The following is a 24,565-nucleotide window of genomic DNA, read 5'->3' as shown; positions in this document are numbered from 1 at the left end:
TAAGAATTTAAATTTTAAGAATTTTCAGGAATTTAAGTAATTTAAGAATTTAACTTCACGTAACTTATGAACTCTCCCCCTTCCACGCGACATAGTGGCACAGTGATCAATTGAACAATTCTCAAACCAGCAGCACCAGCTGGAGCGAAAGTTACAACAATTCCAAGTTCACAAAGCAAGTTCCTTTGATCTTGCACAGTGCTGCTGAGGAGGGAGGCTAAAAATAAATTCTGCAAAGAGGGGGGGCAATAAAATGATTTAAACGCGCGACACCAACACACACTAAGACACAATCAAGGCCGGTCTAGTTTGATGATAGGCAAAGCTGGTCGGTCAACTCTATTTGCAAATAGAACCAATCAGAGGCAATTGGTGAAGGGAAAAGAATTTGCGATTGTACGATTGTGTGAAAAGTAAGATTATGAATGGGATTCAGTTAGTAGTTGTTTTTTTTTTTGCAAATTTAATACCTTAAAATTTCTTTAGTGTCTGAAATAACTAAAACTTTTCAAATTTATTAAAACTTGTCAAATCCCTAAAATTAAATTCTTCAACTTCTAAAATTCCTAAATTTGAAAAATTTCATAACATTTTGAAATATAAAAAAAAATACGAAAAAATCCTTAAAATTCTTGAAGTTCTTAAAAAATTTAAAATTCTTAAAATTCTCAAAATTCTTAAAATTCTTAAAAATTTTAAAATTCTTGAAATTCTTGAAATTCTTAAAATTCTTAAAATTCTTAAAATTCTTAAAATTCTTAAAATTCTTAAAATTCTTAAAATTCTTAAAATTCTTAAAATTCTTAAAATTCTTAAAATTCTTAAAATTCTTAAAATTCTTAAAATTCTTAAAATTCTTAAAATTCTTAAAATTCTTAAAATTCTTAAAATTCTTAAAATTCTTAAAATTCTTAAAATTCTTAAAATTCTTAAAATTCTAAAAATTATAAAAAATCTTAAAATTCTTAAAATTCTTAAAATTCTTAAAATTCTTAAAATTCTTAAAATTCTTAAAATTCTTAAAATTCTTAAAATTCTTAAAATTCTTAAAATTCTTAAAATTCTTAAAATTCTTAAAAGTCTTAAAATTCTGAAAGTTCCTAAAATTCTTAAAATTCTTGAAAGTCTTAAAATTTTCAAAATCCTTTTAATTTTAAAGATTCCTGAAATCTGCAAATTCTTACAAATTTTTAAATCCTCAAAATTCTTTAAATTTAAGTTATTGTTTTTTTGAATTCTGAAAATATTAAAATATCTCATTCTTAAATTAAAAACAACCTAAAATCATTAAAAATTCTTAAAGTTTATTTTTTTTTGTTTAAACATCAATCAAGCCCAAAGAAACTCACTTCGCCACGTAACCAATCATACTTCCAATCAATCTGCCACTGAATCAAATGGAGACTCATCCTCCGGAATTATTACAGGATTACCGTTCGACCGAGAGAGTCTATAAATAAGAGATGATCTGGCGCGATAAACCGCAGGTTTGTTCTAGATTCGCACGCGGAAGGAAGTTGATGTAGTGATTGTGTTAAGATTTAGAATCGTGCAATGAACAACATCGAAGAGGTTGGTGCCAAAAGTTCTGCTCTAAACAAAATATCAGTTTCCAGTGGCGATTTTGATGAGGTCATCTCTCGTGGAGTCGTGTTAATTGAAGTCAAAAAAAAAATAATAACAAAACTAGAAGACCAAACTGCTCGTGCCATCACATCTATTAAGTGGGTCATCGAACCTTTTTTTTGTGGGAATTACACTCAAAATTGGATGGTTGGACCAAAAGTTTGTGGAGAAGAATTTTTTTTCTGTGAATTTTTTGCAACAGGTTTGCTTTTGTCATTTTTTTTTTGTTTAAGGACTAAGGGACAAACTTGGAAGTGCTTAGAAAAAAATGGAGTTTTCAGGAGAACGGTTGATTTTTCCGAAAAACTAACCTGACAACTTGTAGCCAACGTTCTTACGCATCTACTGCCCAACTTTGAGCATGATTGGATTAGTCTATCTTAAGATATTGTCTTTTTAGTACTATATTTTAGTACTTTTTTTTAAGAAAAATGTAATTTAATTGAATATTTTTAATCGTGAAAAAAAGGTAACAAAATTGCTAAACCAACGTGAATGAACTCTTATTTGCTTAATGTTCAATTTAATTTTCAAATTTTTGGTTTAAGGACTAAGGGCAAGGATCGGTATTTTTTCGATAAAATTAAAATTTTCAGAAACGTTATATTTTTTTTCGGAAAACCGAACTGACAACTTGTAGCCCATATTCTAACGCGTATTTTGCCCAACTTTGAGCATATTTGGTTTGCTCTGACTCAAGATATTGTCTTTTTAGTACTAGATTTTAGTACTTTTTTGAAGAAAAATATAGTTTCAAGGCCAATTATTGATTATTTTGAATTTCAAAAAATCGAAAGTAAATATGAATTCAATGTAAGAAAAGTCAGTTTTATTCAACGTGTAAGTCCCAATTAGTCAACATCAGTTGAATCAGTTGATTGTTTTTGACACCAGGATCTAGTGGTAGTGCCAAACCGCGATCTCCTCTCGTGTTCAATTTAGCAAAAAACGCAAATTGAGCACAGTTTTAAAGAAGAGCTGATGATAGATGGAACCGAGGGTATTTTACTTCCTGGATTGTTCTTCAAACAACAGACAAATTATACCTTTATGATGATGATTGTCAGCAATGTGAATTAGCGATTGTGACGTCGTTCGTACATTAACAAATTATTCAAAAACGTTAAAGAATGGAAAAAAATCTCATTTTCAGAGAAATCTGATATTCAATAAAATAAAGCTTTTCAAGGTTTTTAGATTGCTTTTTAGGGTTGGTTTAATGCCCAAAATCGCGCACGACAATGTTCACTACAAGTTCCACCGCGCAGCAGATTCATCAAACGCACGATCGCAGATTGTTACCGCATGATTTTTAAGAGTCATGGTCCATCATCATCATCATCGTCAACCAGCATTAGAGAGCAAACAAAACATTCACACACATATTCGTTTAGAATTATCTGTGTCCACAAATTTGGCGTGATGAGCGCGATGGGACACTCCTTCACTGGACGAACCCTTAGTACTAAAGTTGTACTAAAAATAAGATTTCTTGAAAAACCTGTCAACAAACTTCTAAAAAGTAAATAAAAAATAACAAAAATGAATCTTTCAACGACAAAAAAAATCTAGTAAAACTGACATTCCAAGGGATAGTGAACAAGTCAAGTGCGATTTTGCACGTCGCCGCCGTGTATTAGAACTTATTAGTTAGTCTTGTCGCACTTGAAAACTGGGAGCTCAGTTTCAGCTCGGCTCCAGTCGTGACTCGGTGGTCCAGCGGAATAGATCTCTCGTGGCACCAAAAACCTTGAAACCCCGTTTAGTGACCACTTATCAGCGCGCCAGTGAGTTTGCGAAAAGTGTACGACGAATTTCCTCAAATCATCGCAACCCTTGTGTTATCAGCGATTCTCCGTAAAAGGAAGTCAACGAACGGCGGCGGCGTGTGGTCGAGATTTGAGAACAATTTGCTTACCAGCTTGAGAAGCATCTAAACAGGTTGGTTTTGTCATTGGACGGCAATTCAGAGTGTGAAGTGGGCGATAAAACAATGTCAAGGGTAATTAATTGGGGTGGAGAGGCTGCTGATAAGTGAATCGCAAATATTGTTATGTGAAAAGCAGATTTTTTAGCATTTAATAGAAATCATGGTTGTTGGAATAAAAATGATTAGAAATGATAAAAAAAAAAACTGAAAAAATGTAGAGAACTTCAAATTATTTTTTGACTTTGGTTAAGAGCTAAGGGCAAGACTTGGTCTTTTTCGGTTAAATTGAGATTTCTCGGAAACGTTTAGTTTTCTCAGAAAACCGGACTGACAACCTCTAGTCAACATTCTAACGTGTGTACTGCCCAACTTTAATCATGTTTGGCCAAGTCTAACTTTAGATATTGTCTTTTTAGTACAAGATTTTAGTACTTTTTGAGAAAAATCGTTTTTTTTAATCTTGAAAAAAAGGACAAAAAAGTTTTAATCCACATGAAAGTCTCAATAAGTCATCATCGGTGGAGCTGAAGAAGCATCTATATTTTGATTGTTTTGTCAAAGCGCTTTTCATCACTTAAATGAGTGCTACAACAAACTTTTAAGCACTGTTATTTTTTGTGACGAATAGTAGGCTAAATTTGGCACCATACACAGTAAACAATTGTGTAAAATTGTTAGGTGTAATTTTGATAGGTTGAATATTACCTCGATTTAGACGCCAGCAAAGTGGTAAAGTTACACATTTTCGGAGGTAAAATTACACAATTTTTTTCTGACGTAACATTTGCGGGTTGCAAATTTTGATTTACTCAAATAAAAGACTATATAAATGTGAGGAAGGCATCAACCAATCTAAGATGGAATTCATTACGTGTTTTATGTAATTTTACATCAATCAATGTGTAGTTTTACCAGTTTCTTATGTAAAATTAATATTTTTTCTATATATCTGATAGATTGTGACCAAGGTTGTTAATCGATAGAATATTCAATTTTATCGATGATAACGGACGATAACTTGAATATATTTTTCTAAAACGACTAAAACCAACACAATAATGTTGAATTTGCAAGTTAATAAATATTTTTTGATAATATGGTAAATTTCAAAATATAAATACTAAAAAAATCATAAAATAACGTATTTTTTTGAAAATTCTAAAATTTTTATAATTAGCAATATGGGTATCAAACGATTCAAAATTTTGCATGCATTTTTACTGTTTTAGAGTTTTTTATTTTAATGAAATACCTCAATTTATGTTTAAAAAGTACAATTACACACTATCATTTTAGCAATGTACCAGCCAAAAAAAACGTTCAAAGGGTAATTCTTTTGCAAAATTTGCTGATATTTTTTTGAAAAAATCATGCTACACAGTAAAAACTTGTGTCAATTTTGATGGTGTAATTTTGGAAGGTTGAATGTTACCTCTTTTATGATGTAATTTTACCTCAATTTAGACTGAAAAAGCGACATTACAACAGAAAAGTGGTAAAATTACACATTTTCAGAGGTAAAATTACACATTTTTTGTGACATGAAAGATGTATCCCAGATGTAATAAAACCATGATTATTATTTTTTTGTGTTATATTTACATACATTCAAGTGTAATTTTACATGTTTAACAAATAATCAAGTAAAATTACACCACAATGCGGCAAACTTGATGTTATGAAGTTTCTGATAACCAATTTTTTTACAGTGAAGTTGTCTCCAAAAAGATTTTTTTTTTTAAAGAAATATTTGTATTTTGAAAATTTATGTTTTTAATTACAAAAAAAAATACTAGAAAAAACTTTCGTTAAATTTGAATATTTTTTTCTATTTCTTCATTTTGTTCGTTCTAACCTCAATTCAGACAATAACAAACCCATACACATCAAATCAAAAACAACTTTGTCACTACACTTGATACCTGAAACGGGAGATTTATTCTTGATGCCACTGCCAAGGTGGCAAAGATCATGATGAACGAAGCAAAAAACGAAAACCTGTTCAATTGTGATCATTCGATGATGATCGGAAGGCACGCAAAAAAAACAGCAAAACAAATTACTTTAAAAGTGTTTGCTTTCCGCCACTTGATGAGTAGAGATGTTTCGCCAGTGACAAACGGGAAATGATCAGTGTTTGATGGGGTGTAATTATAGTTTTGCGGTGGGGAATCGGTTTGTTTCGATGTATTGCATCCTATAGATAATAACAATGAATTACAAGGTATTTCAAACACAGATATTTTAAAATCTTATCAAATTCAAAGCTTGTATAAGTATAAAACAAACAGGATGTTGCACAAAGGTTGCAAATATGTTGCAAGTGCAAATATGGTTCAAATTTGTTGCCAAAAGTTTGCTTTACAAGTAAAACCGTAAAAAGTTGCAAATGTATCATTGTGCAACTAATTTGCAACAAGATTTCCTTGTGCAACATGTTTGCAACATAATTGAAACATCCGTAATTTTCTACATTTGATTTTTTTTAAATAACTTAAAGTCAATAGTTCTAGCAACAGTTCCAAAAATGACCCCATTCCGTTCCATCGTGACCCTGGCCCTCCTCTTCCTGGCCGGCCCTCCCACCAACCTGGCATCCGGCGAGGAGGACATTCCGGTCGAAAACGGCGTCCTCGTCCTGACGGCGCAAACCTTCCCCGGGGTCATCGAAGCGAACGAGTTCGTGCTGGTGATGTTTTCCGGCGACAAATGTGGCCACTGTCACCGGTTGATGCCCACGATTGAGGAGGTCGCGGCGGAACTGGCCACGGACCAGCCCGAGGTTCGGGTGGCCAAGGTGAACGTCTGGGCGGAGCGGAGTCTGATGAAGGAGTACGGGATTAGGGGCGTGCCGGACGTGAGACTGTTCCGTGGGGGGAAGCCGGTGGCCAAGTACGAGAGCAAGCGCACCAAGGAGGCCATCTTGGAGTGGGTTAAGGAGAAGATGGCGGAGGGAGGAGAAGAAGCTTGAGGGGCTAGTTGTGGACTGAGTCGGGGAGAGTTTTGCAGTGGAGGGTGTGTTTAGGAAAAAATGGCGATTTTTTGATGAAAATTTCCTGGGTTTTTGATTTGGATTGATTATGATATTAAAATTGTAACAAAATCATATTATTATTTTTCTTCATTTTTATTTGTGGTTGTTCATTTTGAAAAAAAATAAAATCAGTAGTTAAACGAAGATAAGAAGGTAGAAAACTGAAGGCGAGTTTGATTAAACAATTTTGAGCAAAACTCAAATGGAAGAAAATGCGTATGAGAAAGAAAGAAAAAGCAATTTGAAATGATTTTATTATTTTTTTATTTTTTTCATTTCTTGAGTTGATGTTTTGTAACAGTCAACTTTTTTTGTTTAAACTCAAAAAAATCTTGAAATTCTTAAAATTTTTAATCTTTAAATTCTAAAATTTTTTAAAATTCTTAAAATTTTTAATCTTTAAATTCTAAAATTTTTTAAAATTCTTAAAATTCTTAAAAAAATCTTAAAATTCTTTAAATTCTTAAAATTCTTAAAATTCTTAAAATTCTTAAAATTCTAAAAATTCTAATAATTCTAAAAATTCTAAAAAATCTAAAAATTCTAAAAATTCTAAAAATTCTAAAAATTCTAAAAATTCTAAAAATTCTAAAAATTCTAAAAATTCTAAAAATTCTAAAAATTCTAAAAATTCTAAAAATTCTAAAAATTCTAAAAATTCTAAAAATTCTAAAAATTCTAAAAATTCTAAAAATTCTAAAAATTCTAAAAATTCTAAAAATTCTAAAAATTCTAAAAATTCTAAAAATTCTTAAAATTCTTAAAATTCTTAAAATTCTTAAAATTCTTAAAATTCTTAAAATTCTTAAAATTCTTAAAATTCTTAAAATTCTTAAAATTCTTAAAATTCTTAAAATTCTTAAAATTCTTAAAATTCTTAAAATTCTTAAAATTCTTAAAATTCTTAAAATTCTTAAAATTCTTAAAATTCTTAAAATTCTTAAAATTCTTAAAATTCTTAAAATTCTTAAAATTCTTAAAATTCTTAAAATTCTTAAAATCCTTAATATTCTTAAAATTCTTAAAATTCTTAAGATTCTTAAAATTCTTAAAATTCTTAAAATTCTTAAAATTTTTAAAATTCTTAAAATTCTTAAAATTCTTAAAATTCTTAAATTCTCAAAATTCTTAAAATTCTTAAAATTCTTAAAATTCTTAAAATTCTTAAAATTCTTAAAATTCTTAAAATTCTTAAAATTCTTAAAATTCTTAAAATTCTTAAAATTCTTAAAATTCTTAAAATTCTTAAAATTCTTACAATTCTTAAAATTCTTAAAATTCTTAAAATTCTTAAAATTCTTAAAATTCTTAAAATTCTTAAAATTCTTAAAATTCTTAAAATTCTTAAAATTCTTAAAATTCTTAAAATTCTTAAAATTCTTAAAATTCTTAAAATTCTTAAAATTCTTAAAATTCTTAAAATTCTTAAAATTCTTAAAATTCTTAAAATTCTTAAAATTCTTAAAATTCTTAAAATTCTTTAAATTCTTTAAATTCTTGAAATTCATAAAATTCATAAAATTCATAAAATTCTTAAAATTCTTAAAATTCTTAAAATTCTTAAAATTCTTAAAATTCTTAAAATTTATAAAATTCTTAAAATTCTTAAAATTCTTAAAATTCATAAAATTCTTAAAATTCTTAAAATTCTTAAAATTCTTAAAATTCTTAAAATTCTTAAAATTCTTAAAATTCTTAAAATTAATAGAATTTTAAAAATTTTAAGAATTTTAAGAATTTTAAGAATTTTAAGAATTTTAAGAATTTTAAGAATTTTAAGAATTTTAAGAATTTTAAGAATTTTAAGAATTTTAAGAATTTTAAGAATTTTAAGAATTTTAAGAATTTTAAGAATTTTAAGAATTTTAAGAATTTTAAGAATTTTTAGGATTTTTAAGAATTTAAGGAATTTTAAGAATTTTAAGAATTTTAAGAATTTTATAAATTTTAAGAATTTTATAAATTTTAAGCATTTTAAGAATTTAAAGAATTTAAAGAATTGAAAGAATTTAAAGAATTTAAAGAATTTAAAGAATTTAAAGAATGTAAAGAATTTAAAAAATTTAAAGAATTTAAAGAATTTGAAGAATTTAAAGAATTTAAAGAATTTAAAGAATTTAAAGAATTTAAAGAATTTAAAGAATTTAAAGATTTTAAAGAATTTAAAGAATTTAAAGAATTTAAAGAATTTAAAGAATTTAAAGAATTTAAAGAATTTAAAGAATTTAAAGAATTTAAAGAATTTAAAGAATTTAAAGAATTTAAAGAATTTAAAGAATTTAAAGAATTTAAAGAATTTAAAGAATTTACAGAATTTAAAGAATTTAAAGAATTTAAAGAATTTTAAGAATTTTAAAAATATAAAGAATCTAAAGAATTTAAAGAATTTAAAGAATTTAAAGAATTTAAAGAATTTAAAGAATTTAAAGAATTTAAAGAATTTAAAGAATTTAAAGAATTTAAAGAATTTAAAGAATTTAAAGAATTTAAAGAATTTAAAGAATTTAAAGAATTTAAAGAATTTAAAGAATTTAAAGAATTTAAAGAATTTAAAGAATTTAAAGAATTTAAAGAATTTAAAGAATTTAAAGAATTTAAAGAATTTATAGAATTTAAAGAATTTAAAGAATTTAAAGAATTTAAAGAATTTACAGAATTTAAAGAATCATGAAATTTTTAAGAATTTCAAGAATTTTAAGAATTTCTAGAATTTTAAGAATTTTAAGAATTTTAAAATTTTAAGAATTTTAAGAATTTCATGAATTTTAAGAATTTAAAAATTTTAAGAATTTTAAGAATTTTAAGAATTTTAAGAATTTTAAGAATTTTAAGAATTTTAAAAATTTTAAGAATTTTAAAAATTTTAAGAATTTTTTAGGATTTTAATTTTTTTTTAGAATTTTAAGAATTTTAAGAATTTGAAGAAATTTAAGAATTTAAAGAATTTATTTTTTTTAAGAAGGTCTTAAAATTCTAATATTTTTTTAAATTTTTGATATTTTTAGAAAAATTTAAATTCCTAATTTTTTTAAAGTTCCTAAAATTCTTTAAATAAAATAAAATTCTTAAATTAAAAAAAATATTTAGTTTTTTTGAATTTAAGAATTTGAAGAATTTTATGAATTTTAATAACATAATTTTATGAATTTCAACAATATAAAAAACCTTTATAATTTCAAAAAATGTCAAAATTTGTTTTTTTTTTAATTTTAAGACTTTTAGGAAAAGAGTTTTGAGAAGGGCATAATTGTTTTAATATTAAGCTGTTCAAAGCAATTTTTAGAATGTCTTTAAAATGAAAAAGAAGTTGCTTAAAAAATATAAGATAACTACACCCTTTTTTTCTGGAAACAACAACATATCTAGTTTTTTAACTCCAATAAGCTATTGTGATTCATATGTTTTGGGAACTTTACAAAAAATAAACTCTAGATATATCATAATCAGTTAAACTGTTTAAAAGTCTATAGAAGGATCAAGGGGAAGGATACACTACACAGTAGAATATTGTGTAATTTTGAAAGATGTAATTTTATAAGGTTGAGTATTACTTCGTTTATGATGTAATTTTACCTCAGTGGCATAACACCAGAAAAGTGGTAAAATTACACATTTTCAGAGGTAAAATTACATATTTTTTTCTCAAATAAAAATGTACCCCTTCCCAGATGTAATATTATCATGATTTTTTAACCGTTTATGGTACTGTAAATTTACATCAATTCGATGTAATTTTGCCTCACATTTCATGTAAAAAAACTTATTCAAAAACCCCTCATTTTTTTAATGCTTTTTTTGAGAGAGGTTGGAGCATAAACTATGATATGTATTTTAAATGGAATTTTCGAAGTTGGAAAGAAAAACAAAAAAACTGGAATGATCTTATGATCTTAGATGAAACAGAACCACTTCCACTGTTGCAGAACTGAACCGAACTAGTCCACAACTTGTCACTTTTTTCCCCTTAAATACTTTGAGCTGGTGCATCTCTATGCCCACTATCAACTGTTATAACGCTCAGCCACCTTGCAATTAATTGATGACAATCTGAACGGAATTAAACACTTGGTCACATTTTCTAAAAACATTCAATTTAGAAAAAGAACCGGACTAATTTTGTTTACTGATTGATTGGGAGCTAAATTGTAGTGGTGGATAAATCAACCATCTTTAAATTTTACGGTCAGTCAGTCAGACCTATTTAGGTGTACTCTTCACTGAACAAAGTTTCAGTTGGTCAGATCGGCCTAGCAGAGAAGAATCTTCAAAAAATGTTCCTCCTAACCCTCACAACCGTGGGACTCCTCCTGACCATCATCGCCCCAGTAACCCCCCAGGAGGACGTAACAACCAAAAATGGCGTACTGATCCTGACCAACAAAAACTTCAACCCAGTCATCAACGAGAACGAGTTCGTGCTGGTGATGTTCTACGCGCCGTGGTGTGGCGCCTGCAAGTCCGCCCATCCCCAGTTCGAAAAAGCGGCCCAGGAACTTGAGGAAAAGGGATCGGTGGCGAAGTTGGGCGAGGTGGATGTGACCGTCCATAAGTCGCTCGGGGGAAAGTACCGGATCGAGTACATTCCGGACGTTAGGTTGTTCAGGAATGGAAAGGAGGAAACGAAATACAACGGGGCTCGTTCGCAGAAGGCGTTTGTCACTTGGGTGGAGAAGATGCTGGCGCAGGGTTAAAGAGAGAGGTTAATAAAGGTTTGGCAAAAAATATAACATTTAATGTCGTTTGAATAACTCCAACCAATCTATCACACGTCGACCGGCAGCGAAACTATTGAAAAGTATAGTTTGTCTCAGAGTTGGATTTTACTCTGGTTCATCACTTAACATGGCGAAATCCAGTCTACAATCCGCTAAAGAGCAATTCCAGCCCAAAACAGGAATTTTTTAGGTACTTTTTTCTCGACCCTCTCCGATTTCAATGAAACTTTGTAGACATGTTATCCTAGGCCTATACAAGCCATTTTTGTGTATATGGAGCCAGTTACACTCGATAATGACATTTGAGAAGGGTGTAAGTGTTTTAAATATTTTTGTATTTCGTAATTTAAACATTGCTGTATCTCGAAGCCGTTGCCGTTGGTCAAAGACAAACTTGTAGGAAATTTGACGGGCTTTTCGAAAAAAATACACTGAAAGAAAAAAACACCCCACCTTTATGAGATTTTTTGATTTTTAGGTTTAAAAGTCAAATTTGAAGGTGAGCCCACGATTTTTTTTCGTTCAATTTTTTTGTGAAAATAGCCTACGATGTTACAAAAAGACTCACGAAAAATGCAGGATGGAGCAACTCACCTAAAAAAATACAAAAATCACTTACTGAAACTGTTTTTTTGAAAAGAGCTCTAAACGTCAAAATTTTCAAAAACCGAATACGGGAATCGATTCTTCAGACAATTTTACATAAAAGTCTCCATATTGACCATTGTCCTAAGTCCAATCCTTGTGAAGTAACAGCGGTTTTAAAAATAAAAATGTTGAAAAAATAGGGTTTTTGATGGTTTTTGGCAATTTCTATATGACCGACTTGATTTTTCAGTCTCGAAAATATTTTTACCGGAAAGCTCGTCCAATTTCCCATAAGCAAGCTTCCCATGCGCCAGTGCCAACGCACACCGTAGGTTTGGTTTTCTAGCTTCGGTACGTGCCTGAACCCATTTGTGTATTGGTATCTTGGTACATCGTACCAGCGCACCACGACACTCTCGGCTCGCCCCATCGGTTTTGTGTCTGGCACTCACCCATGGCATGAACCCAGCGTGCCGTGGTACGTGTCGTGGTATTGAACCCGTTTTGTACCGCCAGCGCGTACCACGACACGTACCTCGGCTTGTAACGAGTGAAGCACCTTGGCTCATATACCGGGTTCATGCCATGGGTGAGTGCCAGACACAAAACCGATGCGGCGAACCGAGAGTGTCGTGGTGCGCTGGTACGATGTACCAAAATACCCTCGGTTCGTGTGAGTCGGGTACGGGTGTAAACCGAACAATGCAGGCGCAAAGCAAACCCGAGGTACAAGCGAACCGCGTGTACCGCACGGTGCAGGGAAGCTTGCCCATAAGTTTGTCTTTGACCACATTTCAATTGGATGTATGGGCTTACAGATATAAGCTAATTTACTATTCAGGTTACTATAATACACTGAAAAAATATTATGTTTTCAGTTATGAGCAATGTAATTAGCTTATATCTGTAAGCCCATACATCCAATTGAAATGTGGTCAAAGACAAACTTATGGGAAATTGGACGAGCTTTCCGGTAAAAATATTTTCGAGACTGAAAAATCAAGTCGGTCATATAGAAATTGCCAAAAACCATCAAAAAACCTATTTTTTCAACATTTTTATTTTTAAAACCGCTGTTACTTCACAAGGATTGGACTTAGGACAATGGTCAATATGGAGACTTTTATGTAAAATTGTCTGAAGAATCGATTCCCGTATTCGGTTTTTGAAAATTTTGACGTTTAGAGCACTTTTCAAAAAAACAGTTTCAGTAAATGATTTTTGTATTTTTTTAGGTGAGTTGCTCCATCCTGCATTTTTCGTGAGTCTTTTTGTAACATTGTAGACTATTTTCACAAAAATTTTGAACGAAAAAAATCGTGGGCTCACCTTCAAATTTGACTTTTAAACTTAAAAATAAAAAAATCTCATAAAAGTGGAGTGTTTTTTTGTTTCAGTGTATTTTTTTCGGAAAGCCCGTCAAATTTCCTACAAGTTTGTCTTTGACCACTTTTTGATACGATGCAACGGCTTCGAGATACAGCAATGTTTAAATTACGAAATACAAAAATAATGAAAACACTAACGCCCTTCTCAAATGTCATTATCGAGTGTTACTGGCTCCATATACACAAAAATGGCTTATGTATGCCTAGGATAACATGTCTACAAAGTTTCATTGAAATCGGAGAGGGTCAGGTACAACCGATTCCCTATTTGACATGGAATTGCTCTAAAATCCTAGCGAAGAGAATTGGATTTTACTCTGGTGTCATAAATTTTAAACCTTTCCAACAAAACAATTTCTTTTTAAATATCTTTTTTAATAAAAAAGAATTACTGCACTCGGTTTCAAACGGTTCCTTTAGCTTCGATACATTTGCAATATTTGTTGACAGGGAATGAGATAATTCTACTTTTTTTTTGTCATTCGACATTATGGCTTTTGACCTTTCATCATTCAACCCTTTGTCCTTTCGATCTTATGTCATTCGTCCTATTTTCGCACATCTCGTTTTAGTGCAAAAGTTAATTTTTGTACTTTCTATCAATACTATGTTTGATAATTTTCCATGCTTTCAAACACTCAGAGCAGTTTTTCAAATATTTTTTTCAAGTATTTTTTTGTGAATTTTATCATCTTTCAAACAAATACTTATATTTTGACCATTTTTCCTTTCGACCTTTGATCCTTTTCCAGCATTTTGTTCACCTTTCGATCTTATTGACTTTTCGATCATGTGTCCTTCGACTTTTGTAAGTTAAAAAACTCATTTTTGACACTTTAATTTTTCAACCTTTGGTTTACTTTCGACCTTTTTGTTTTTTTCGGTCTTTTGCCCATTCGACCTTTTATCTCTCGACCTTTCGTCTATTCGAACATGTGTCTTTCGACCTTTGTAAGTTGCTTAAAAAACTTGTTTTTTTTAAACTTTTGAGCAATTCTCTGAGATTTCGGTCATTCAATTTTTTTTTGTATTTTTTAATCCGACTGAAACTTTTTTGGTGCCTTCGGTATGCCCAAAGAAGCCATTTTGTATCATTAGTTTACCCATATAATTTTTCATATAAATTTGACAGCTGACCATACATTAATGATGTATGAAAATTCAAAAATCTGTATCTTTTGAAGGATTTTTTTGATCGATTTGGTGTCTTCGGCAAAGTTGTAGGTATGTATGGATATGGACTACACTGAAAAAATGATACACGGTAAAAAAAAGGTGATTTTTCATTTTTCTTTTTGTCACTAAATCTTGATTTGCAAAAAAAACTATTTTTATTTTTTGATTCATTTTCTGATATGTTTTAGAGGACATAAAATGCCAACTTTTCAGAAATTTTCAGAATGAGCAAATAATCTTTGACCGATTTATGATTTTTTGAATCCATACCGAGTTCGAAAAATCGAAACACTCGCTGTATTTTTTTTTTCAAATTCATTTTTCGATGTAAAATCAAATTTGCAATCAAAAAGTACTTTAGTTAAATTTTGATACAGTGCACCGTTTGCATGTTAAGGCCAATTTTAGGTAACTTTTTTTAAAAATTGTCACAGTTACTCATTTTTTAAAATAAGTTCCCATGTTTGCCAACTTATGAAAAAAAATTGTTTTGAAAAGCTGAGAAAATTCTCTATATTTTGCACTTTTGAACTTTGTTGATACGACCCTTAGTTGCTGAGATATTGCCATGCAAAGTTTTAAAAACAGGAAAACTGATGTTTTCTAAGTCTCACCCAAACAACCCACCATTTTCTAATGTCGATATCTCAGCAACTAATGGTCCGATTTACAATGTTAAAATATGAAACATTCGTGAAATTTCCGATCTTTTCGAAAACAATATTTTCAAAAATTTGTAAATTAAGACTAAAATTTCAAAAGGGCCAAACATTCCATGTTACGCCCTTTTGAAATGTTAGTCTTGGTTTGAAATTTTATAAATCATTGTTTTCGAAAAGATCGGAAAATTGCACGAATGTTTCATATTTTAACATTGTAAATCGGACCATTCATTGCTGAGATATCGAAGCTAGAAAATGGTGGGTTGTTTGGGAGAGACTTAGAAAACATCAATATTCCTGTTTTTAAACCTTTGTATGGCAATATCTCAGCAATTTAGGGTCGAATCAATAAAGCTCGAAAAAGTAAAATATAGAGAATTTTCTCATCTATTCAAAAAAAAATTTTTTAGAGTGGTCAAACATGGGCACTAATTTAAAAAAATAAAAAGTGCTACTATTTTCAAAAAAGTCTCCTAAAAATGGCCTTAACTTGCAAACGGTGCACTTTATCAAAATTTCACTAAAGTTCTTTTTAATTGCAAATTCGATTTTACATCAAAAAAATTAAATTGAAAAACTTTTGCGACCAATATTTAGATTTTTTAAAAAAAAATATTATTTCAAAAAATCATAGCTCGGTCAAAGATTTTTGGCCCAATCTGGAAATTTCTAAAAATTTGGCATTTGATGTCATATCAGAAAATAAAATAAAATAAAAATAGCATTTTTTTATGTTTAGTCCTTATCCATACCTACAACTTGGCCGAAGACACCAAATCGATCAAAAAATTCCTTTAAAAGATTTTTGAAATTATCAGTATGGACAGCTGCCAAATTTGTATGGAAAATTATATGGACAAACTAATGATGCAAAATGGCTTATTTGGGTATACCAAAGGCACCAAAAAAGTTTCAGTCGGATTGAAAAATATTAAAATTAAAGAAAAAAACGATTCCGTAGAGAACTGCTCTATATTCAAAAACTGGTTGACTCAAGGAGGTATTAGACTACGACAGACAAACAAACAAACTTTTTTTTGTACTATTAGGCAGCTAGCCAGCTTTGTTTGTTAGCCTGGATTTGTTTGCAGCCTGCATACATTTGGCCGCAAACAAGTTTGGCAAACTGTCAAACACAAGAAAATGCGAGTTAGTTTTTTGGTTTCCATAGTCTAATAGATCCTTCAGAAAAAAAAAAACGATACACCTTAAAAAAGAATAGTTTTAGAGCTCTGGAACTTATATTTTTGAATACAGTGTTGCAGTTTTTTTAAAAAAATTATAATTGTAAGAAAACTTCAAAAAGAAATTTGCAATCCAAAAATTATAATGAGAATATTTTTATGCAAATGTTTGAAAAAACTTTAATATTCGGTAATTTGGACACATCTCAGAAAAAAAAGCTTCGTATTCAAATGCGATATTTCGCACTAATCCCACTCGCAGTTTTACATAATTTTGAATTTGAAGAATTATTTGGAATATTTCCAGCTTTTTTTTTACTATTTAAGGCTAGGTTCAACATTAATTTTTTGTTTGGATTTCATTCTACCAATCTTTTTTTCCCAAAAATCGTGGGGCGAAAAATTATACTAAAAAATATCATTGATTTTTTATTATAAAATTGATTGTACACTTTTCGCCTTTTTATGGAATTTCAATCTTTGTAAAAATTTTGAATTTTGGGATCTCAGTTCGATAAAGGCTTGGAACTTCAGGACAAACATATTTTCGAGAAATTTTGAATGGAATTTTTGAAAAAAAATGAGTATTTTGTGAAAATTGAAAAACAGTCAATGTCTAAGAAGATATTTTTTTTTATTTCAAATTTCCAGAGTTTTGTTTTAAAGGTTCAACAAGACCATAGCAAGTCTAATTTCAAGTTTTTGCCCCATTATTTTTTTTACTTTTGTATTTCTATTCAAATAAGGCATGTTTAGACTTTTTGAAAATTTTGAATTTTTGGACAACAGATCAAAAAAAAAAACATAAAACATTACGGAAAAAATATGGTCATGGATTCATCGAAATTTTACAAATTTTCGATAGTAGCACAATTTAGTAAAATTTTAAAGATTGGGCTTGAAATCTGTTTTTAAGTAATCAGCCCTCTCTGAACCAAGAACTGAACCAAGGGAAAAAACATTTTAATTAAATTTTAACATTTTTGTACTTTTTGAGGAATTTTGAAATTTTTAAAATGATTTTTTAGTATTTAAAACTACTCAAAAAGCAAAAAACAATTGTTTAGTGGACCTTTAAAAAAATTCTAGATTTTGAGAAGTTACTTTCGATAACTGAGCAATCTTCTTATTGTTTTTTTTTTATTAAAATACAATTTTTTAACAAAAATGGCATTTTCTAAATACACAATTTTTTCAATTTGCAAATGAGTTTCAAAAGAAGTAATATTTTTATTAAATTAACAATTTCAAGTAACATAATTTTTTGGTATAAATTACTTATTTTTTTTAAAAGCTAAATTTACCAAAAAATATTTTGGTTATATTTGAATTTTACAAAACGGGTAAACAAACGAATTAAAATTTAAATATATTGTCAGTTTTATAGTTTTCTGTTTATCCAAAAACAGATTCGGACATTAACGACACAGGTTTCGAAAAGTTTAGTAAATTTGAAAGGGCCTTCAAAAACCTTCTTGAGAATGTTTAAACACACTCTTGAGCAACAACAAGCTGTTGAAGTATCGTCAAAATTTGGTAGCTTTCGACAACATTTACTATGCACATTTTCAAAAATAGTATCTGTGTTACAATTTTTCAACGAGTCATTGTGTGACTCAAAGTCCGCATGCTTGCAGTCGTAGAAAAGTGATAATATGCAATTAATGACAACATCGATCTCTCCATGGCAATTTACGCAATCAGATAGAGTACCGTGCAAGTTGATATTACACTCCCAATACAGTAGATATGCTAATTGTCACCCCTAAACACCCAGAAGGTTGCAGTCTCTCTCAATCATTCTGCCACCGAGCACCGACGCAGATGGTGAACAAAAATAGGAACAACTATCAATCAATCGTAGAGTTGAGTTGAATTTATAAGTGTCTATTGTAATTAACTTGGTCAGTAGAATATTAACTAAATGACACCTTGAGCAATTTGTTATTGTAGAAAACGAACTCCCTTCTCTTCTCTCTGCGAGAGAATTTCTCTCAGCTTAAAAACAGAAAGAGAGCGCAAATAAAACGCTATCTACCCTTCGACAAGGCCGGCGCCACTACTGACCAAATTCAACTAAAACCCGCTCGTTTCGTCTCCCTTCCCCTCAGGTCACCATGGCCCTCGAGGCTGGCCAACTTCCGGTCGGCTCGTCCCAGAAGCTGCTCGAAGAGGTCGCCCGCTCCGAACTCGACTCGGACGACTTTGCGCTCACCCTGACGGCCGGTTCCGCCATCGGCGACAACTACATCGGAGTGCTGTTCCGGGCCCGGGCCGAGTGTCGCCGCTCAGGTCGCGCCCTGAACATCATCGTGAAGCTTCCGCCGCAGAACGAGGCCCGCCGGAACCAGTTCTTCGCCCATCCGGCCTTCGAGCGGGAGATTTACTTTTACGACACGATCTACCCGGTGCTGGAGGAGTTCCAGCGGGAGAAGGGTATCGCGTTGGAGGCCGGTGATGGGTTCTACCAGGTTCCGCGGTGCTTGAAGACGTGCGTCCGGGAGTACGAGGAGGCCATCTTCATGGCGGACCTCAAGCAGGAGGGCTTCGAGATGTTCGATCGGCACAAGGAGCAGGGGTTGGAGCACTTCCGGTTGGTGGTTAAAACCCTGGGGAAGTTGCACGCCCTGTCGTTTGCCCTGAGGGACCAGCAGCCGGAACGGTTCGAGCCGTTCCGGGCGATGGTGGAGCTGTTTACGACGCGGGATGATGACGCCTCGATGGAACAGTGGTTCCAGGCGTTGGTCACGAGGGCGCTCGAGACGCTGGACGAGAAGACGGAGCCGGAGGTGTACGAGAAGACGCGGGACGCGTTGAAGGTTAACTTTTTGGACCACATCCGGGAGCTGACGAAGGGCGCCAGTGCGGAACCGTACGCGGTTATTTGTCACGGGGATTGCTGGAACAACAATGTCATGTTTAAGCATGATGAGGTGAGATTATTAAATTCGACAAGCTGAAGACCAAGACAGGATCATTTATTTTGATCTGAACATCTATATTTGAGTTTAGAAGAAAAATTTACATTATCAGAATTTGAGGTATAAAAATCTAAAATTTTAACAAATTAGTGTTTTTTTTTAATTTAAATGTTCAACAAAAAATTAAATATTTTGACTTCTTTTTCGAAAATATTTCACAAAAAAATCAAATCGCACTTTTTTTTAAACAAAATTTAATAATTTATTATTTATTTTTTTTTCTTTTCATAATGATCAATATTTATTTTGTTGAAAATTTAATTTCAAATGACTTAGATTTTAGCTTATAACATATTTTTTTTGTATTTTGAAATGCTTACATAGAATAGTTTGAAAAATACCGTTTTATATTTATTAAATATAAATTCTGCATAATTAAGTGTTTTTCTACATAGAATAGTTTAAAATAAACTATCTTCAAATGACTTAGAATTTAATTTAAAAACATTTTTTTATATTTTGAAATAAAAAATAAACATTTTGGTATAAAATGCTCATTTTTATAACTAGTTTTTTTTTTAATAATTTGTTATATTTACTGTTTTTTACATAGAACAGTTTAAAAAACGTTTTTAAAAACTTAAATGTTTTTAGTGTAATGAATAAAATTTTATGTTGTTTTTAACTAAATATTTTGAACAATTTTTATTGTTTTGGTTTTTTAAAACCCTTTCCAAAAAAATAAAAAAAATATGAAAATTAAAATAACGAGCCATAGTCTTCACATTTAAATGAAAAAAGTGTTTTAAAATACATTTTACACTAGTTCAGTTGTTTTGCAATCATTAGTTTTCAAAAAATCTAAGATCTGACAAAAACAAAAATTGTATCGAAAAAAAAGATTTTGCATCGAAAATTTTCAAAAAATCTTAAGATTTTTTAATAAACCCAAACATGCTAAAAATGATTTTAAACGCAGAAGAATGTATTTTATTTTGATTTCAACTGGCTGCACATGAATTTTCATTGAAATTTTGAAGTTTATTGTAAAAATATTTTTTTCCCCCCTCTGATTTTTCGGGCCAATTTTGAAGGGGGGGGGGGGGGAGGGGGGGGGGTGACAAAAACTTTTAAAAATATTTTTACCAGCCTTAATCATTTTGTAAAGAACATTAATTAATAATGAAAAAATATTCTGAAAGTAAAAAAAAAGTGGAATAATTTTTTTCTGTATTTAAAAAAACATTTTTGTATTTTTCTTTGTGTTGAAAAATCCATCTACAATTTTTACGATAGTTAGTGAAAATTTCAAACTAAAAGATTTTCCTAAATAAAATGCTCAAATCTGCTGTTAAAATAATGATCAAATTTAGAATACGTGAAAAATTTTCTATAATTTTTTATTTTCATATTTTTTGTTTAAAATACTAAAAAATACAATTTCAGAAAAAAATCCAATATTAAAAATAACTCACATTTTAGAATTCAAATTGTATTGCTTTAGCAATTTTATTAAAAAGATTTTGTATTATTTTTATTTTTTAGATAAATACTGTAATTATCAATCAAAAAGATACTTATACAAGTCATCAAATCATTTAAAATATATTTTTAAAATTTGGCAAAATTGCTTAAATGAACAATATAAGAAAAAATACCCAAATAAACAAATTTACTAAATTGAGAAAATTAAGAAAATTGCATCAAAATTAACTAAATTAAAAAAAAAAATACAAAAATTACAAAAAAATACAAAAATGACAAAATTGACAAAATGTAAAAATAAATTGACAAACTGTCAAACCTGTGAAAAAAAATTATCAAAATTGTCAAGATTGCTAAAATTGCCAAAATTGCCAAAATTGTCAATTAAAAAATTGTCAAATTTCTAAAAAATGTCAAAATTAACAAAATTTACAAAATTGACAAAACCGTCAATATTGACAAAATTTACATAAATGACAATATTGACAAAATTGTCAAAATTGTCAAAATTGTCAAAATTGTCAAAATTGTCAAAATTGTCAAAATTGTCAAAATTGTCAAAATTGTCAAAATTGTCAAAATTGTCAAAATTGTCAAAATTGTCAAAATTGTCAAAATTGTCAAAATTGTCAAAATTGTCAAAATTGACAAAATTGACAAAATTGACAAAATTGACCAAATTGACAAAAATGAAAAAAATGTCAAAATTTTCAAAATGATCAAAATCGACAAATTATCAAAATTGTCAAAATGATCAAAATATCAAAATTAACAGAATTTACAAAATCGGCAAAATTAAATAAATAACCAAAAAATAAATAAAAACTACAGAAAAAAAGTTAAAGAAACAATTCTTTATTTTTTACACATTCTCACAAATTTGCAATTGTCAAAAACGTCAAATTGTCAAAAATGTCAAAAATGTCAAAAATGTCAAAAATGTCAAAAATGTCAAAAATGTCAAAAATGTCAAAAATGTCAAAAATGTCAAAAATGTCAAAACTGTCAAAACTGTCAAAAATGTCAAAAATGTCAAAAAATGTCAAAAATGTCAAAAATGTCAAAAATGTAAAAAGAGTAAAAAATGTAAAAAATGTAAAAAATGTAAAAAATGTAAAAAATGTAAAAAATATAAAAAAAGGAAAAAATGTAAAAAATGTAAAAAATGTAAAAAATGTAAAAAATGTAAAAAATGTAAAAAATGTAAAAAAATATAAAATGTAAAAAATTGTAAAAAATAAAATATGTAAAAAATGTAAAAAATGTAAAAAAAGTAAAAAATGTAAAAAATGTAAAAAATGTAAAAAATGTAAAAAAAGGAAAAAAAGGAAAAAATGTAAAAAATGTAAAAACTGTAAAAAATGTATAAAATGTGAAAAATGTAAAAAATGTAAAAAATGTAAAAAATGTAAAAAATGTAAAAAATGACAAAAATGACAAAAATGTAAAAAATGTAAAAAATGTCAAAAATGTCAAAAATGTCAAAAATGTCAAAAATGTCAAAAATGTCGAAAATGTCAAAAATGTCGAAAATGTCAAAAATGTCAAAAATGTCAAAAATGAAAAAAATGTAAAAAATGTAAAAAATGTCAAAAATGTCAAAAATGTAAAAAAAGTCAAAAATGTAAAAAAATTTAAAAAAGGTTAAAAATTAAAAAAATGTAAAAAATTTAAAAAATGTAAAAAATGTAAAAAATGTAAAAAATTTAAAAAATTTAAAAAATGTAAAAAATGTAAAAAATGTAAAAAATGTAAAAAATGTAAAAAATGTAAAAAATGTAAAAAATATAAAAAATTAAAAAATGTAAAAATGTAAAAAATGTAAAAAATGTAAAAAATGTAAAAAATGTCAAAAATGTAAAAAATGTAAAAAATGTAAAAAATGTAAAAAATGTAAAAAATTTAAAAATGTAAAAAATGTAAAAAATGTAAAAAATGCGAAAAATGTAAAAAATTGTAAAAAATTAAAAAATGTAAAAAATGTCAAAAATGTCAATAATGTCAATAATGTCAAATTTACAAAATTTACAAAATTTACAAAATTCACAAAACTTACAAAACTTACAAAATTAACAAAATTTAAAAAATTTACAAAATTTACAAAATTTACAAAATTTACAAAATTTAAAAAATTTAAAAAATTTAAAAAAATTACAAAATTTACAAAATTTACAAAATTTACAAAATTTACAAAATTTACAAAATTTACAAAATTTACAAATTTGAAAAAACTGTCAAAATTTTCAAAATTTACAAAATTTACAAAGTTGACAAAATTGAAAAAAATTACATTGCCAAAAATAACAAAATTGTCAAAAATTACGTAATTGTCAAAAATAACATAATTGTCAAAAATGACATAATTGCCAAAACTTTTAGAATTGTCAAAATTGTCAAAATGACAAAACTGTCAAAATGACAAAATTTTCAAAAAAGTAAAAAATGTTAAGAATGACAGAAATGTCAAAAAATAAAATTAGCAAAAAATTCCTAATGGTGAAAATTTACCATATTGGAAAAAAAATATAATAAAATAAAAAAATGACATAACTTGCCAAATAAAAAAAAAAAAAAAACAAATAAAAAATACAAAATTTAAGAAAAACACAAAGTTAAAAAATAGAAATTTACAAAACTGACTTAATTTTAAAATTGACAAAACGATTTTCAAAATTGTTTTATTTATTAAATTGACGAAATTAATCATATGTGAATTGACAAAATTTGAAAAAAGGAAAATTGAGTAGAAGAAGTAAAAGTTCATTTTGGTTACATTTTTGGAAACCGGTTCCGAATTACGTGGCCTCCTCCTCCGGAACCGGTTCCTTGATCTGCGAAAGAAGTTGGCACAGTTGAAGTCAAATTATTTGTGACCTAGAAAAAATAAAGTCTTATCAAGATTATTCAGACAGAACTTCCAAGTACCGGTAGATTCGTTAATATGTCATAATACCATCAACCCGGAACATCCGGAATCCGTTTCCGGTGAGGACAATTTCTACGTTTCAACCAACAATGACTTGCTACATGTCAAAGAACATGGTTTTGCATCATAAAGCTCGATGAAGCTACTCAAAAAACGGTTAGACATCAAGTGGCCACCATGACATGAATCTGGAACATCCGGAACTCGGTTCCGGTGCACTATTTCCAAGTTACAGACAAATATGACTTGCAACATGTCAAATAACATGCTTTCACGTCACTAAATTCGGTAAACCAACTAAAATTCCACCTTCTCCCCTCTCCACAGCACGACACCCCGGTGGAAATCCGACTCCTGGACTGGCAAATCTGCCGCTACGCCTCGCCCGTGCTGGACCTGATGTACTTCCTGTTCACCGCCTCAACCAAAGCCTTCCGCGACGCCCACTACGAAGACCTTCTCCAGCTCTACCACGACACTCTGTCCACCTTCCTGCGCCGTCTCGGATCCGATCCGGAACGGCTCTTCCCGCGCTCGGCCCTCGACGATCAGCTGGTCCGCTTCGGCCGGTTCGGTCTGCTGATGGCCGCGATGCTGCTCCCGATCATCACCACCAAAAGCGAGGACATTCCCGACCTGGACGGGATGGCGGAGAAGCTCGAGAATGGGTTTGATGTGTCGAGCGAGATTAACAACTTCAAGTCGGAGGGCACGCAGGACATTTACAGGGAGAAGATGGCCGGATGCTGCCGGGATATGGTCCGGTTAGGGTACATTTAGATTGATCACAGTATTTGCGAGGAAGAAACACCAAAAAGTTATGTTTTGTATACGGAGAAAGTTTGAAAATATATATTCAAATAAATTTTAAAATTACATTAATTATGGACACTCCCTGACAATATTTCGAACAAATTTTCACCATCTTGT

General features: G+C 29.5%; 3 protein-coding genes across 4 annotated transcripts in view; 2 read left to right on the top strand and 1 right to left on the bottom strand.

The window, feature by feature from the left end:
* The window catches only part of LOC120417682 (uncharacterized), a 40,209-nt gene that overhangs the window by 9,645 nt on the left and 5,999 nt on the right, over nt 1–24,565 (bottom strand). The window lies entirely within an intron of this gene.
* On the top strand, nt 1,443–24,508 carry LOC120417683 (uncharacterized). Of its 2 annotated transcripts, none has more exons than XM_039579818.1 (3): nt 1,443–1,572; nt 18,415–19,236; nt 23,963–24,508. In XM_039579818.1, exons 1-3 carry the CDS (start codon nt 1,555–1,557, stop codon nt 24,413–24,415), a joined length of 1,293 nt encoding a protein of 430 aa, XP_039435752.1. In that variant the 5' UTR covers nt 1,443–1,554; the 3' UTR covers nt 24,416–24,508. The 2 variants fall into 2 exon arrangements, with proteins under 2 accessions (XP_039435752.1, XP_039435753.1); XM_039579819.1 differs by lacking the exon at nt 1,443–1,572 and adding an exon at nt 3,316–3,567.
* Nucleotides 10,772–11,317, top strand: LOC120417684 (protein disulfide-isomerase 2-like). Its single transcript, XM_039579820.2, has one exon. It carries the CDS (start codon nt 10,862–10,864, stop codon nt 11,279–11,281), a length of 420 nt encoding a protein of 139 aa, XP_039435754.1. The 5' UTR covers nt 10,772–10,861; the 3' UTR covers nt 11,282–11,317.

The sequence above is a fragment of the Culex pipiens genome, chromosome 1 (genome assembly GCF_016801865.2).
Source record: "Culex pipiens pallens isolate TS chromosome 1, TS_CPP_V2, whole genome shotgun sequence".
NCBI classification, from domain to species: Eukaryota; Metazoa; Arthropoda; class Insecta; order Diptera; family Culicidae; genus Culex; species Culex pipiens.
Note: the sequence above shows the minus strand (reverse complement) of the source record. Positions and strands in the feature narration are given on the sequence as shown.

What these genes read in the sequence shown, in the direction of transcription:
- LOC120417683 (XM_039579818.1), top strand. An exon ending in TCATGTTTAAGCATGATGAG is followed by an intron (nt 19,237 to 23,962) that starts GTGAGATTATTA and finishes CCCTCTCCACAG; the next exon opens with CACGACACCCCGGTGGAAAT.
- LOC120417684 (XM_039579820.2), top strand. Translation starts at nt 10,862, where the DNA reads ATGTTCCTCCTAACCCTCACAACCGTGGGACTCCTCCTGACCATCATC.